This window comes from Mesoplodon mirus (assembly GCF_964341445.2).
Source record: "Mesoplodon mirus genome assembly, chromosome: 4".
NCBI lineage: Eukaryota > Metazoa > Chordata > Mammalia > Artiodactyla > Ziphiidae > Mesoplodon > Mesoplodon mirus.
The window spans coordinates 64,620,660-64,636,500 of record NC_138979.1 but is presented as its reverse complement, the minus strand read 5'-3'; the positions used below and the strand labels follow the sequence as shown (position 1 = coordinate 64,636,500).

Sequence of the window (15,841 nt, the reverse complement as noted above, 5' to 3'; positions counted from 1 at the left end):
CGTTTGGTCATAGACCCTTGAGACTGCTCATTTACTTCATTTTCTCTTTCTCATCTGGATAATTTTGTGTTAAGCCTTGGAAAAAAGTTAACTTAAAGGTTGCTAGTCATATCCTTAACCAGGTCAGGCTAAGCCCTTGCTAGAAAATAAAATGCCAGAAATTCAGTAAGAATTTAAATGGTTACCCACAGATACGACATTGAAGTCCATAAGGAATGATAGCCACTGCTCTTATTATTACTAGATGTGAAACAAGGCTATTAAATATTTAAACATTTCAAGTTACCCTGAAAAACCTTACTCATGAGACTGATTGGTAATCTTGAATGGTCTTTTTGGGATTTCATTGTAGTGGTTGTCATTGTTTGCAACATCTTAGTAATTCATGAAAGTTCAGGGGAAAGTGTCTGTAAGGTTGCCTCCTATTAGGTTCCACCTATTAGGTGGGGGCCGGGGGCCAGTAGTCCTAAGTAAAGCACACTGGTGGTGGTACAAGCGTTAACTACCTCTTAGCCATCATTTATTGGATGTTTGTTGCATGCCTGGCATTGTGCTAAATCCTTTACGTGGATTGTACTGTTAAATCCAGAAAACAACCTTATGAGAGTAGGTGGTATTATCCCTGTTTTACCTACAAGGACACAGAGTTTTATATGGCTATGGTATGGCAGAGCTAGGATTCAAATCCAAGGAGTTTGACTTCTTCTACCTTATACTCCTGACAGCTATTCTGTTCTGGTTGGGGTCCTGAGCATACTTTGTCTTTTTCTTTAGCTTGATGTAGTTTTAGAGACCAATCTGGCAACAATCCGGGTTCTGGAAGCAATACAGAAGAAGCTTTCCCGCTTGTCTGCTGAGGAACAAGCCAAATTTCGCTTGGACAACACCCTCGGGGGCACATCAGAAGTCATCCATCGAAAAGCCCTCCAAAGGATATATGCTGATAAAGCAGCTGACATCATTGATGGTCTGAGGAAGAACCCCTCCATTGCCGTCCCAATTGTCCTTAAAAGGTACCTCAGTGAATATGCCCTTCGTGCTTCAGTGTGCTTCTTGACAGACGTAGTGTCCCATTAAATAAGATTCTCCTTTTCGACTTGGTTATCCCATGAGACCTCCATTTCTCCCCAACCCTGGTTGTAGGAAATCAGGGGGAGTGTGGGGTAGTGGAGCTTCCCGATGGGGTTCTGTGTAGCCAGCAGTAGAGAACAACCCTTTAAAGTCTATAGTGGAATGTTCTGTGTGTTTGAGGTAATATTTTAAAATAGAGAAAAGAACAAAGAAGAAAACAGCCACCCATGTTCCTGCCACTCAGTACTAACCAATGTTCACATCTTTGTTTTTTAATAAGAAAAATCACGTTGTCTTTGTAAAATTGATATATGTTATTTAAAAAGACTTAGCTTGCCATTTTTACCAAGAATGTCTTCTTTCTCCTAACAAAACTTCAGCCTGAGGTATAGAGGGGCTGTTGAACCCACCTAAGGCTAGGTATCAAGGAGGAGGCCAGGGCTGAGCCCCAGGCTCCTCCAAGCACGTGGCACTCTGTACTACGCTATGAATCCCAGCTAAGATTCATAGGGGCCTCCGTCTGTATCACCTGGTGAAAACTTACCTGCTGCACAATGCACAAGTGCCCAGATTTTATTGTTCCTCCCTAGTCTTCTCCTCAAGAGCTGGCACAAGCTGTTCCTCTCCTTGCCAGTAGCATTTAACTTTTGTCTTTGAGATGGAGGATATTCTTCAGTTCTAGTGCTGGTCTTGATTTTACTCTCCTCTAGAGTATCAGGATCAGTTGTTCTCATTAGAACTTCCAGACTGTGGCCAGAGGAACATTATTGTGCAAGTTCTCTGCTCTTAGACTTTTGCATTTACATTAGCATAATAAACGTTCTCAGAAGTCCTGTAGCAAAGAAACTTGTTTCGCTTTGTTTTAGCTGGCCAAGGAAGAGAACCTCCTTTTCTAGGGTATTCTGTGGAATGTTGTTTGAGAAATAACTATTCTTGGCAAGATTTCTGACTTTGGGACAAATTAATTCCCCAAAGTAAGTCCTGAATGAGTAATTTTCTCATGTATCAGAGTTCAAGACTGGTTTGAATAAAATTTACCCCAAAGTTGCCAACGGTTTTGACAGATCTGCTATATCTTTTGACCTTCGGAATAAAATAAATCTGACATATTTCTTACTTCTAAACCCTTATGAGATTAGGTGCTGTTACCCCTATTTTACTGATAAAGAGACAGTCTTATATGACTAATATGGCAGAGCCAGGATTCCAATATGACTCCCTACTTTAAAATTCCCTCATCTCGATTCCCATGTCTTGTTTTTCCACCTTCCACTCCACTAGGTTGAAGATGAAAGAGGAAGAATGGCGAGAAGCTCAGAGAGGCTTTAACAAGGTGTGGAGAGAGCAAAATGAGAAGTACTACTTGAAATCTCTGGACCACCAAGGCATCAACTTTAAACAAAATGACACCAAGGTCCTGAGGTCTAAGAGCTTACTCAACGAGATTGAGAGTATCTATGATGAGGTGAGCTGGAGGTCTCTACATGTGTGTGAAGTCCCCAGTCTGTATGTTCAGCATAGCTTTGACTGCTGCAGATTATCTTTGTTATATGAATATGAGACCCTTCAAAACTTGTTGATTCTTGCTTCATAGCATAGACTTCTATTCCCGATTCTGCCATTTTAAATCTAAGCCTCACTAAACTGTTTCCCATCCTGGTTTCAGTTCATGCCCACTCCCCCCTCTCCCACTTCTCTCCCTATTTGTTTCCTTCTAACAGTACCTTATATTCCTTTGTGTAGCCCATCTCAACTTCCCACAGCTTAAAATACTATCATTGATCCCCAGACTTTTTTTTTTTTTGGCCGCACCGTGTGGCTTGTGGGATTTTAGTTCCTCGAAGCTGGGCCCTCCACATTGAGAGTGTGGAGTCCTAACCACTGGACCGCCAGAGAACTCCCCCTAGACTCTTCCTAATCCTTGTTTGTTTGACATCCTTACCAGGATTATATAGAGTACTGGGAGTTAGGATACAGAGATGAATAAGAAATTAATCCTGCTTTCTTTGAGCTCACAGTCTTAGGGGATGGATAGAAACAAATACAGTGTGATTGAGAATTCCTAGAAGTGGTGTGATCTTGAATTTGAAAAAACTTTGTATTATGAAACTATCAAACATACACAAAAGGGGAGAGAATAGTGAAGTGAGTTCTTACATAAACTTAATCTCCTCTATTTTGCCAATTTTGTTATATCTGCCACCTTCCACACTCCCACCCCAGAAGGATTTTAAAGTAAATTCTAGACTTCATATCGTATTCTCCATAAATACTAATCCAGAATTTTAAAAGATGGTCCCAGTTCTGTCCCATTGTCTCTTATAAGTCTTCAGTGTCTGGAAGGCACTGATCATTTTGGTATCAAACCACATCTCGCACATTATCTTTTTGTTTCTGGAAGTTTCGGATTGGAAAATAATGGCCACTGTGGTTAATAGAAAGTACTGCTGGTGCAGTCTCATAGGTCTGTTTGTTGTTTCTGTAGGTGCGTCGCATAATACTTTGTCTCTCTCTCCTGTTAGAGGCAAGAGCAGGCTACGGAAGAAAATGCTGGTGTACCTGTTGGCCCACACCTCTCACTTGCCTACGAAGACAAACAGATTCTGGAAGATGCTGCTGCTCTGATTATCCACCATGTGAAGAGGCAGACAGGCATTCAGAAGGAGGACAAATATAAAATCAAGCAAATCATGCATCATTTTATTCCAGATCTGCTCTTTGCTCAGAGAGGTGATCTCTCGGATGTAGAGGAAGAGGAAGAAGAAGAGATGGATGTAGATGAAGCCACAGGGGCGGCTAAGAAGCACAATGGTGTTGGGGGCAGTCCCCCTAAGTCCAAGCTACTGTTTAGTAACACAGCAGCTCAGAAGTTAAGAGGGATGGATGAAGTATACAACCTCTTCTATGTTAATAATAACTGGTATATCTTTATGCGACTGCACCAGATACTCTGCTTGAGGCTGCTGCGGATTTGTTCCCAAGCTGAACGGCAAATTGAAGAAGAAAACCGAGAGAGAGAGTGGGAACGGGAAGTGTTGGGCATAAAGCGAGACAAGAGTGACAGCCCCGCCATCCAGCTACGTCTCAAAGAACCTAGTGAGTGCTTAGGTTGTCGGTCTACAGAAGATGTGAGGGGTTGGGGACCTCAGGGCCTGGTTAGATTCAGGACTGCTTTCTTTTATACATAGAGCACAGGCAGGCCTTAGAGGCTGGCTAGGTTCAAATCCTAGCACCGCAATTTACTGGTTGTGTGACCTTACTTAAACTCTGTGAACCTGTTTATCTGTAAAATGGAGGCACTACTTGTCTCTCGGGGTTGTTGGGACAATTGGAGAAAATATGTGAAGCACCCTGTGCACTGCTTGGATCATGGACACTCAGTAGCTGGTACTATGGACACCAGGGAAGTGGGTGTCAGTTACTGTCAGTTTCCCAAATGGCAGATCTCTAGGTTATTGCAAAGTGTTTGAAAGGACAGAGACGTGACTCAAACATCATAGTTGGTTTCATTCCATGACAGAACATAAATTCCTAGTTCATGCCTGAGACAGATGCAAAGGAGGAGATGGGGACTCAAGAGGTGGTTTGAGACAGCAGAACAGGCAGGACAGGAATGCAGACAGAAGGCTCAGGGAAGGAAAAGAACTCAGGATTAAGGAGGCCACCATATCCTCTGAGTAATTCTATGCCGCTTGCTTCTAGATATCTCCTTAGGTCATAAGTTAGGTACTTAAGCTGTGAGCCAAAAGCTTTTTTGTGAAGCCTTTCTTCTGTGCTCTTTAGGAAATAGCCAATCTTTGGAGTGAATTATCCTTTCTTTTCTTTTCTTTTCTTTCTTTTTTTTTTTTTTAAACTGTTACTGGTGTAAGAAGCCCATCTGAAGCCCTGGCCTTCTATCTGTTGAAGAGCTAATGAACCTGGGAATTAATTCTAAAAGCCTTTATCTGGATTAATACTAGCTTGAGAGACTTCAGTATAGTGATTCCATCTGCTTGGGTAGAAATGAGACACAAAATGGCCTAATCCTGGCTTGACCATTGACTTAACCTGGTTTGCGGCTTACACTTTGTTCTTGAGTAATAATGTCACACCTCACACTGATCGTGGGTCATGTGGTTTGCGCTAACAAGCACTCATAGCTTTATTCTGACATGGAAGCATTGTTTCATGGCAGTAGCACGGCCCGTTCCTGTGCTGTGGGTCTGAACAAGGTAATGTTCTGTAATGACACTCAGGCCAGTTGCTTCTTTTAAACAGTAGTTGTCCTGTTTAACCTGTCTTGAATGAATCCATCACACTTCAGATAAATGGAAATGGACTCAGCTTTTGCTCTCAGCCTCTTTTCCCCTATATTTTTCAGAGAGGTAACTAAATGTCAAAGACAAAGAGTTCTTGTTGTAATTTTGTTTTCATTTCAGTGAGCTTTTTATTGAAGTGCGACACATATACCGAAAAGTATACACATCCGAATTGTGTAGCTCAGCGAATTTTTACAAAGCAAACACACCTGATAACCAGCACCCTGATCAAGAAACAGAATATAACCAGTAGCCCCGTTGTGCCACAGTCTTGATTGCCAGCGCTGGAGATCAGAGTTGCCTGTTTTTGAGCTTTATGTAAATGGGTCTTACTTTAGTAAACTAAAGGCGGAGTCCTTTCACCTTTCCTTGTGCACTCTGCTAGTTGCCAGACGTCTCTGTAACAACGGATAAGATTCCAGCTGGTGGTTGAAGTGATTCATATGCAGCAAGTACAAATCATTTAATGTAATTTGTGAAGTACAATATTGGGAATCCATTTTTAAACAAAAGGACTTTGACAAATGCAGATCACTTCATTATTCATAGAGGATTTAATTTGCACTCCTCTTTTTCTGTTCCCGAGAGGTTTCCCAGTGCTAGAGTATGGTTCCGTCTGCCTTTTCTCTTCAGCCCTTGATGCTCCATTGAAAGAGCTGTATGAGCAGGTGACCCATGTGAGGGGTGCTCTTTGCAGGCTGCGAGAGCAGGTTCCTCTCTTAGCAGCGGAGCCAAGAACTTTTTGAAGAAACTTCTTCCCTGGGATATTTTGCTGTCCTGTCACGCATAGCCAGGCCATACTGTAAATAAGTGTTTTTCAGGCATGGTCAGTCAGAGTGTTAGAAGCCACTGTTAAAGTTGCAGAGTCACTCTCCTTTAATAGAAAGTGCTGGGGGTTGTAGCCACCTGTCAGATCTCATCTCTCTGCAGCAGACTAAACACCTAGGTTTGTTCTGTTAAGTGATCTTTAGGCCAGCTGTGGGATTTGCCCTGCCTTCTCTTCCGATCTTTCCTTAGCAGGGTAAGGCCTCATTTCTCCCATCTCTCCCACAGTGGACGTTGATGTAGAAGATTATTACCCAGCTTTCCTGGATATGGTGCGGAGCCTGCTGGATGGCAACATAGACTCTTCACAGTATGAAGATTCGCTAAGAGAGATGTTTACCATTCATGCCTACATTGCCTTTACCATGGACAAACTCATCCAGAGCATTGTCAGACAGGTGAGGGCATGGCGGAGGCTAGGGTTGGTGAGGGAGAAAGTCTACAGATGGATTCAGGAAAGAGAAAAGGCAAGATTTCTGTTGGGAAAGCAAAGTCAGTTTCCTCATATAATGATGTTTATGAACGCATGGTTCTGTAGAGGGGAGGGAGAGGTTAATGTGATGTGATGTGATGTCGGATTTCTCCTGTTAACAGAGTGGGAGTACTTCAGCCACGTGGTTGACTCCTTTGCTTTGCTCAGCGTGCCCTGGGAGTATGAGCCTACCTGAGACCTGATGTTTTACCCCCAGCACTGGTCCTGACCCCCTGCCCTACCCTCCCAGCTCTTACGTCGGGTACCAGGCGTGAGCTCAGTTTCCTCTTCTGTAGGTGTTGGTAATTCTATGGACTTTCCTTATTTAACACTTGAAGTTCTTTTTACAGGAAGGGTTTCATACAACATCTTTTATAATACTCTGTCCACTTCACTATCTGAGGTTCCCTCTGAGTTAGATTTGTAGTTGGTTTTGTGGTTTATTCTTGTGGCACCCTGGAAGTTTGTAAATATGTTGTTCTTTACAACAATAATTTTATAGCAAATAACATGTAATAGGTTTCCATTCCTTTGCCTTTAGTTCTGAACTTTTGAAGGGATCAGAGTCTGTTGTTAGTGCACCACTTTCTTTAAAGTGAAAACTTTTTTTTTTTTTTTTTTGCGGTACGTGGGCCTCTCACTGTTGTGGCCTCTCCTGTTGCGGAGCACAGGCTCCGGACGCGCAGGCTCAGCAGCCATGGCTCACAGGCCCAGCCGCTCCGCGACACGTGGGATCTTCCCGGACCGGGGCACGAACCCGTGTCCCCTGCATCGGCAGGCGGACTCTCAACCACTGCGCCACCAGGGAAGCCCAAAGTGAAAACTTTTAAAAAGAAAATTCTAATTCTAGAGTCCACACCACTACTATGGAAAGAAAAGCTTGTTGCTCAGTGTTTTCCTCAGATAAAATATGGAATCCCTTCGCAAAGTACTCATGCTTTTGCCTTGAATTTAGAAGAATGCATGGCTCTGCACCCCTCTCACAGGATCTATTCAGAGTCAAGGAATGTTGCTTCACATAACTGAATCTTGGCATCTTCACAAAAGTTGTCAGGCAGAGAGCTGAAAGTTGAAGTGGTTATTAGGGCTCCCCTTAAGAGGTCTTAATGGTGATGGACAGAAATCTTTACATGTATACAATCAGCTATGGTCATAATTTTTGAGAGACTAATGCCTGTTAATGTCCCCTAGATTTACATAAAAGACTTCAGTTACCATGTGCTTATGTTTCTGTTTACAAGTTTGCTGTTGCTACAGCTAGAAGTAAAGTCTTTCGTACTACCAGTACAACTTTAAAAATGTTATACAACCAGCTTATTTATTTTTTTATAAGCCCAAGGTTGGTTTTTTAAACAATAGATATAATTAGTCCATTTACTAGAAGCACCTGCTTATGATTTTGGGTCAATAATATGTAAGGTCCAATCTTTTTTTATGGAGACAGGTTTTATCCAGAAATCTGAATCCAGTGTTTTTAAAATACGTTTATGCTCCTCAGCTTAACTCCTGAATCGGAGGCATAACATTTCTTACTCTCCTTATCTCCTTTGCTGTTCTCCCAGAGTTCATTGCTGACTGGAGGTGGAACATATATTTCAAGGTCAAACCATATATTTATCTTACTTTTCTAGACTAGTTTAAGAGGGGTTTGTCTTAAGAATACAATAGGCAGTCTCACAGACATCTGGTGTGGGACTCAAAATATGGCCAGACCATCTAGGGGTTAGACTGGGGAGGTTTTTTTTTTCCCTCTCCTGTGTGCCTCCTTTCTGGACATCTCCCCCGTTCTCATGCTTCTCTCTTCTGATGAACACTCAGCACATACTCAAGGCTTCTCCAGCACCTGAGGCTTTCACTTGCCATGGCAGTGCCTCCATCCAGGTGCTCCTCTGTAAAAAGTCTACCGGACACACTCATTGTGTCATTTCAATTTAGCAGGAGAGAGAATCTAACCAGCCTAGCGTGGGGTCGAGAGTTGCCTAGTTGCCCTGGATTTATAATGCTGCCCTTTCCAAAGACTAGAAGGGGCCAGATATCCAAGGAGAGGGTGTGGATAGGGAGTCGGTGACGTGGTCTCCTTTTACAGGAAGGTATAAAGAAGAAGTATCTACATGATAGAGACCATGCTTTGGACATGCACTGCTTTTTTTCTCTCTTAAACACTGTATTTTAAGCCTTCCCCCGTATTATCAAGTTACCATAAGCATTATTTTAATGGTCACGTTAAAAGCCATTGTATAGACGAGTTGTAATTTAACCATCTCTAGTTGCTGGCCTTTCTACCACCATCAGGTCACTCACCCTTCTGACCTTGCACCTTGTCCATTTATCTACAAATACACATACTTGTCATTTAAGAGTTTTTTAAATGTTAAAAATAAGTAGTTGTCATAGTTACTAGCACTTCAAAAAGAGTGTATCTTCCTAAAAATAGAATGGCTTAGTGGTTATGAGAATTTTAAAGTAAAATAGACAAATTGATACTGCAATTAACGTTTTGCTTTCTTGTATCTGTTTTTCACATTCTCTGGCATTTTAATGGGTAAAGTTTCACTTGAGATAATTTTTATTTCACAGTAGATATATCATCATGACCTATGAGAATAGAATCTCTGAAAGATTCAACTTTCTAGTCATCAGATAGTTTAATAAGATAGTTTCAGAAGTTACCAGTAGTCAGTCGTGATTGACCTGTGTTGAAAATGAGTTAATTTACCTACAGTTTTAAATACTATACTTTTATTATCAGATGTGGAAAAATAGGGGGTGTGTTAGAAAGAATATAAGTCCTAACTCAGCTCCTTCAGCCGAGCACCCATGACAGCTTAATTCAGTAACAACTTCCTCAGTGCCTATTGAGTTTCAGACTTTGTACTAGGGCTGTGAATGTAGACGTGGATCTTGCTTTCATGGTTCTCCGAAGTCCCTCTCCTCACCTTAGCACACGAGTTTTCTTATCTAACATGTAAATTTGTCTCATATATCAATATAATAGGGTACCCTTCTCCAGCCTGCTTCCCAGGGTAGTTGTGTGGATCAACTGAGAATACGTATGAAAGGAAATTGTAAATGGTAAAGAAGTGCCATAAAATTAGGAAGCCATGGAAATTTTCTTATTTTTTTTAAGTTCCTTAGAACTTTAAGTAAGCAGCACATTAACCTGAGTTGCTTATGGTTTTGCTTTTAAATATATATGAACATTTTATTCATGGACCAGAGATATGGTTGAAGATTTTGGCTTGGTTATTCTCCAAGAAAATAAGATAGTGGTTTTGTATGATTAATGTTCTAAAATTATCAACCAGAAAAACCTTTTTGAGCTGAGTGATTGGAACCACCAAAGGAAGGCTGAGTGTATGACGGGAGAACTATATTTTTGGTTCCCTGATGACTTGTCTTTGCTTGATTCCAGCTGCAGCACATCGTGAGTGATGAGATCTGTGTACAAGTGACTGACCTGTACCTGGCGGAAAACAATAATGGGGCCACTGGAGGCCAGCTGAACACGCAGACCTCAAGGAGCCTCCTGGAGTCAACATATCAGCGGAAGGCTGAGCAGCTCATGTCAGATGAGAATTGCTTTAAGGTGAGAGGTACTCAGGTAGTCAGGGACCATGCTGACAACAGTGTGAGCTGTTGGGTCTCTCTCCACCAGAAGTCAAAGCCATACCAGGGTACTTTGACCCAGTGATTCCACTCCTAGCCTTGGAGAGCCTGTGAACTCACTGGAAGAAATGCAAAAAACATGGAAAAGTAAAGTCTCTTGTGGGTAGTCTGTTTCTTGCCTTTTAAAAAAATTAGCTCTTACATATGATTTTTATAATTTTGTATTCTCAACATTTTTTTGGGTATTAAATGCTTCGTAAATATTATTGTTTAAAAGTGTAATCCATGGTCGTTGTAGAAAAGATAGGAAATGCAGAGAAAAGAAAAACTAGTCACCTACAGTTCTTCCCAGAAATAATCATTGATGGCATTTCTAAACTTTTCTATGCTTGTATATATTTTGGAAAAGATTATACTGGGCAAAATGTTCTGAAACTTATTTCGCTCAATTAGCAACACCTCTGGGTCTTCAGCATCTTCTTACGACTATTTGATACTTAATTTTTTTTTTTTTTTTTTTTTTTTCCCCGGTACGTGGGCCTCTCACTGTTGTGGCCTCTCCCGTTGCGGAGCACAGGCTCCGGATCTGCAGGCTCAGCAGCCATGGCTCACGGGCCTAGCCACTCCGCGGCATGTGGGATCTTCCCAGACCGGGGCACGAACCCACGTCCCCTGCATCGGCAGGCGGACTCTCAACCACTGCGCCACCAAGGAAGCCCGATATTTAATTTTATAGAAAATTATGCCTGTCTAGTTGGACATTTAGGTTGTTCCCGGTTTTCCACCATTATAATAGCTAATTAGAAAAGCAAATAGCTGGAAACAGTCTAGGTGTCCAACCCTTTACGGGAATGGTTAATGGCAGCCTATTATGTGAATGCTGGATGGCATATTTTGCAGCTCTTAAAAGTTAATTATAAATTATAAAAATACTGAAACAAATAAAGGACACAAAATTATGTGTGTTATGATTGCATCTATGTAATAAACGTGTATAGTTGAACAAAGCCTGTATGTATTAATGTAAGGACAGGCTTAGGTGACCCAGAATAAGATTTGTAGTTGGCCTAGCAGAGAGAGCTAAGCTAAATAAAAGTTTGACCTTGGTGGGCATGTTCCATGCACTTTAATGATCTGACCCTCAAATTTTTCACTTAGTTGTCTGCTTCTACTTTCAGCTATTTCTTTAGTTTCTGATCTATCACCTGTACTGTTGGCTTAATTTAGAATCAAAGACCTGGAAACGAGTTTTCTAGTTCAGTCACAGATATAATGTTCTACTATCCGAGGACTTTCCCACTACAGAAGATTTCCTAAGCCTTTCAGAGTTTTAAATCTATAAATGTTTATTATGAGTTTAGTGGGTGTTTACTTTCATGGTGGACAGAATTATCACCCCCACCTACAATGAGTTAACAGTGTATTAAATTGTGTGGTGAGGGCCTATGAAGGAATGGGTAGACTCACCCTGTAGATAAGAATAGTTGTCAGAATGGCAGAGGGAATAGCAGGAACAGAAGGCTTGGTAACCAGGAAAATTGTGTCATCACAGTGACCTTTTTCTTTCAGATGTTTACATAGAGAATAAAAGTCCATAGTATTAGCATTAAGCTAAGAATAAGCAGCCCTTCAAATCCCCTGCCCAGTCCCACCTCCCGCCTCCTCTCCCTTCATTTTTTTTCTATGCATATTCTACAGTGCTTTTTAAAAATCAGGCATGTTTAGCTCTCTGTATATCCATTCAGACTCTTATCTGTGCATTTGCATATATTGACACATAGATGTTTATATAGAAATAAATGATTAGATTTAGATTGGATTAGATAGCGTATTTTACATCTTTTTTTTTTTACTTAATATCTTAGAATTTGCTCTATTTTGGTTTATATAGATCCAGCTCATTTTTTCAACTGCTGTGTCATACATAATAGTATGAATGTAGCATAGTTTTTTGTGGGTTTTTTTGTTTGTTTTGGGGTTTGTTTTTTTTTGGCTATGCCACATGGCCTGTGGGATATTAGTTCCCCCACCAGGGATGGAACCCGGGCCCCCAGCAGTGAAAGCGCCAAGTCCTTAACCACTGGACTGCCGGGGAATTCCCTGTACCATAGTTTTTTAAAAAATCATTGCCTCATGGGTAAACGTTTTAAACTATTTCCATTTTTTACTATCTCAAATAGTGCTTCACTGAACCGCATTTTGTTGTATTTGTATCCTTGCGTGCACGTGGTAGTGTTTGTTTAGGGTAGAGGCAGAGAAATGAAATTACTGGGTTAAATGGTATGCATATTTTAAAATTTAAACTTTAATGGGTATTCCCATTTCACTCTCCAAAGTGACTGGCTATACCAGTGTGTGCTTTGATAAGAGCATTTATTTCCCCATTCTTAGTCAACACTTAGTATTATCAAACTTATTTTTGCCAATTAGATGATTAGAAAAATATTTTAATTCACATTTCCCTGTTTGCTACTGTTTCCTATTTTTCTCTTCTGTGTATTGCCTACTTGTATCCTTCACCTTTTGCGGGGGAGAGGGGTTGTAGTTCTTTTTTTTTTTTTTTTTTTTTTTTTGCGGTACGCGGGCCTCTCACTGTTGTGGCCTCTCCTGTTGCGGAGCACAGGCTCCGGACGTGCAGGCTCAGCGGCCATGGCTCACGGGCCTAGCCGCTCCGCGGCATGTGGGATCTTCCCAGACCGGGGCACGAACCCGTGTCCCCTGCATCGGCAGGCGGACTCTCAACCACTGCACCACCAGGGAAGCCCTGTAGTTCTTTTTATATACTTTTTCAAATATGATTTTCTTTGTCATCATTTTGCTGAAATCGATTGGTCTTCCCCCTATGTCCTGTCCTTCAGTGCTCAGCTGAGTGTCACTTCAGTGAAGTGAAATCTTTCTCATCTCACTGAGGGGGAATAACATATTGCACATGTTTCTAGAGTAGTACCTTCGTAGTTATTTTGTTGTAATGTAAATATAGCTATTTGTATCCCTTTTCCTTCACTAAATTGAGCTCCTGCAAGCAAGAAGCCATGTTCTCTTCTGCGCGTGCCTCTGCCTAATAAATGGCAAACATTCAGTGACTATGTGTTAGTTGAATGAAGCCTAGGAGATTGGCAGAGGAGGTGGGGGTGTCCACATGGTAGAGGATCTTCACAGCCATAACCAAGGAAAAGGTATGAATTTTGTTGTGGTTGGTGAGCAGTGAAGCATTTTTAAGGACTAAATGTTCCACTGGATTTGAGCTTTCAGGAAGATTAGTAACACTGAGTAAGGAGGAGGGGAGGAATCAGAGTCATGTTTACAACTGGAGGCAGTTTCCAAATTTGGGTGATGGATGTGGGCAGTCTAATAATAAAGCTAATCAAGACTTGGAGAGTGGTTGCAGAGGTCAGAGAGTTGGGGTGAACACATGGTAAAGGACCTAACAAGACAGGTGTCAGACAGGCGAGGAGCCTGTTGGGATGAAATTGAGTTCAGTTTTAGGCATGTAGAGGAGACTTGTCTTCTCAATATTACTTTGAAGGGTGGTTTCTTTACAGCAGTGGGACAAATCTCGACACTCTAGGTCATTCATCCTAAATCCAGGGGGGTTTAGCAAACTCCTAGGAGCAGTTTTTTTCAAATCTATTTTGGAAGTAACTATGTTTGTATGTGTGTATGTTATGTTCTTGTTACTTTTTAAATTTTACTAGCAAATAGGAATTATTCTTCTCCAGAAGAACTGTGAACCAGAACTGGTTTCTGGTCCTGTTTGCTTACTGACTAGCTGTGTGGCCTTGAGAAATCAGAACTTTCTGAGTTTTAGGTTTTCCCTATGTAAAATGAAGAATGTTGAAATAAATGATCCTCAAGCTTTCTTCTAATCACTGATCTTCACCATGTGGTTCCTATAGTGATCTGGTCTGCAGGGAGCCCTTAGGATAAGGGCATTGAGAATCCTGGGATTCCAAAAGGAGAGATCTGTGTGCCATCACCATTTGATACTTCTTTTGTGCAAAATGTGACTTGGTTTTGCCTCTATCAGTGTACTGCTTTTAAATATGAATTTTAAAAAAAATCACACAAATAGTATTAGCTGAACTCAATTTCAAGTATGATTGGTACCATTGCAGCAGATCACTTCTTATGTTGATGTTTTGTGTTCCTTACCTCATGGTATGTGTGATTTCTTGGGTAGTCTTTATTGTGGAGGAAATGTGATTGCTGTTTTTCTGTTTGATGTTTTCCATTTCACTTTGGTATGAGGAGTTTCCTTTTTTTTAAAACACTGTAGACTTGTTTACATCTTTGTATCAAGTCCCATAAATGGGATTATCAAGTGAAATGGCATTGACATTTTATGGTTCTGACTTTTGAGCACTCTTTCTGATACTGATTTTTAGCTAATTCAAGAAGTAAGAAACATGAAATGGTGCTTCTTGCTCTAACATTTCATTTTGCTGGTAGCAAGATTGGACCTTTGCCTTTTTATCACCTGCTAAGCTTTTGAGTTATCTTCCTCATCTCTTCAATTGGAGTAAAATTTTTTTTATAACTTTATTGCCTCCCCACCTCTCAACCCTTGAGAATCTAGTTAACAGCTTTGGAGATGGTCTTTTGTTTACATTCAGGTTTCTTATTTGCAGCTTATGTTCATTCAGAGCCAAGGCCAGGTTCAGCTGACCATCGAGCTTTTGGACACGGAAGAGGAGAACTCGGATGACCCTGTAGAAGCAGAGGTATGGATGAGTATACTGCAGAAACTGGGGAGAGTATGTCATGTTCTGAGAGTCTGCCCAGTGAGTGTCTTCTAGAAGCCCAGCCAGCGTTAGCCTGTTTAAGGGTCAGGACCTGATGCTTAAGTACGGGTCATTTCAGCCATATCTTCAGCTGAAGAGAAGGACTGCCTGGTGGTAAGATATTTAGGATTGATGGCAGTCTCATCTGCTTTCAGGAAAGCCCTCTCCTCTGAGGAAATCTCATGGTTGGCAGCTTTCTTGTTTTTCTCCTAAAGCACAAGAAACAACAAATGAGGTGCCATCTGCCCAGTATCATCTTGACCCTTTGTGTTAATGTTTACTTTTTATTGGGATAGATGGAGCCAGGAGTTCTCAACCCCACGGGGTAGACGGAGTGAGTTGGTTATCATAGTTGGGTCTAGCAGGTAATATTAATGAGAAATGCAAGCCACATGTATGTATGATGCTGAGGGCATATGGAGGGGAGGAGACTGTTGTTTTATGGGAATATTGGCTCATGGTTGCCAAATCTTAAATTTTTTTAAAAAGAGATGCCAGAAGTTTAGATTTTGATGTGAAAGATACTGATTTTCAAACATTTGCCACCATACATTTTGTTCTTTAACAAAACCCTCTGTAGGGAAATAAAACTTGTCAGTGAGCCAGCTTCTAACCATTTATGACTTCTGGTAACTGTTAAGTATCTCAGAGAAACTTTAGGTTTTGCATTCTCACAGATTTTTTTAAGCTGTGTTTTAATACCAAGTAACAAGCATGTCATTATGGAAAGAGATTTTTTTTGATCTTGTATTTAAGTATTTCAGACATTTTAGTCATAGAATTTGCTA

General features: G+C 41.1%; 1 protein-coding gene across 4 annotated transcripts in view; it reads left to right on the top strand.

The window, feature by feature from the left end:
* SIN3A (SIN3 transcription regulator family member A) overlaps window positions 1–15,841 on the top strand; it is a 67,156-nt gene that overhangs the window by 43,082 nt on the left and 8,233 nt on the right. For all 4 annotated transcript variants that reach the window (XM_082617881.1, XM_082617880.1, XM_082617882.1 and 1 more), the window contains exons 13-18: window positions 775–1,013; window positions 2,353–2,536; window positions 3,594–4,167; window positions 6,423–6,592; window positions 10,079–10,252; window positions 14,901–14,993. In XM_082617881.1, the coding sequence (XP_082474007.1) occupies window positions 775–1,013; window positions 2,353–2,536; window positions 3,594–4,167; window positions 6,423–6,592; window positions 10,079–10,252; window positions 14,901–14,993 (1,434 nt within the window). The remainder of the gene's footprint in view (window positions 1–774; window positions 1,014–2,352; window positions 2,537–3,593; window positions 4,168–6,422; window positions 6,593–10,078; window positions 10,253–14,900; window positions 14,994–15,841) is intronic.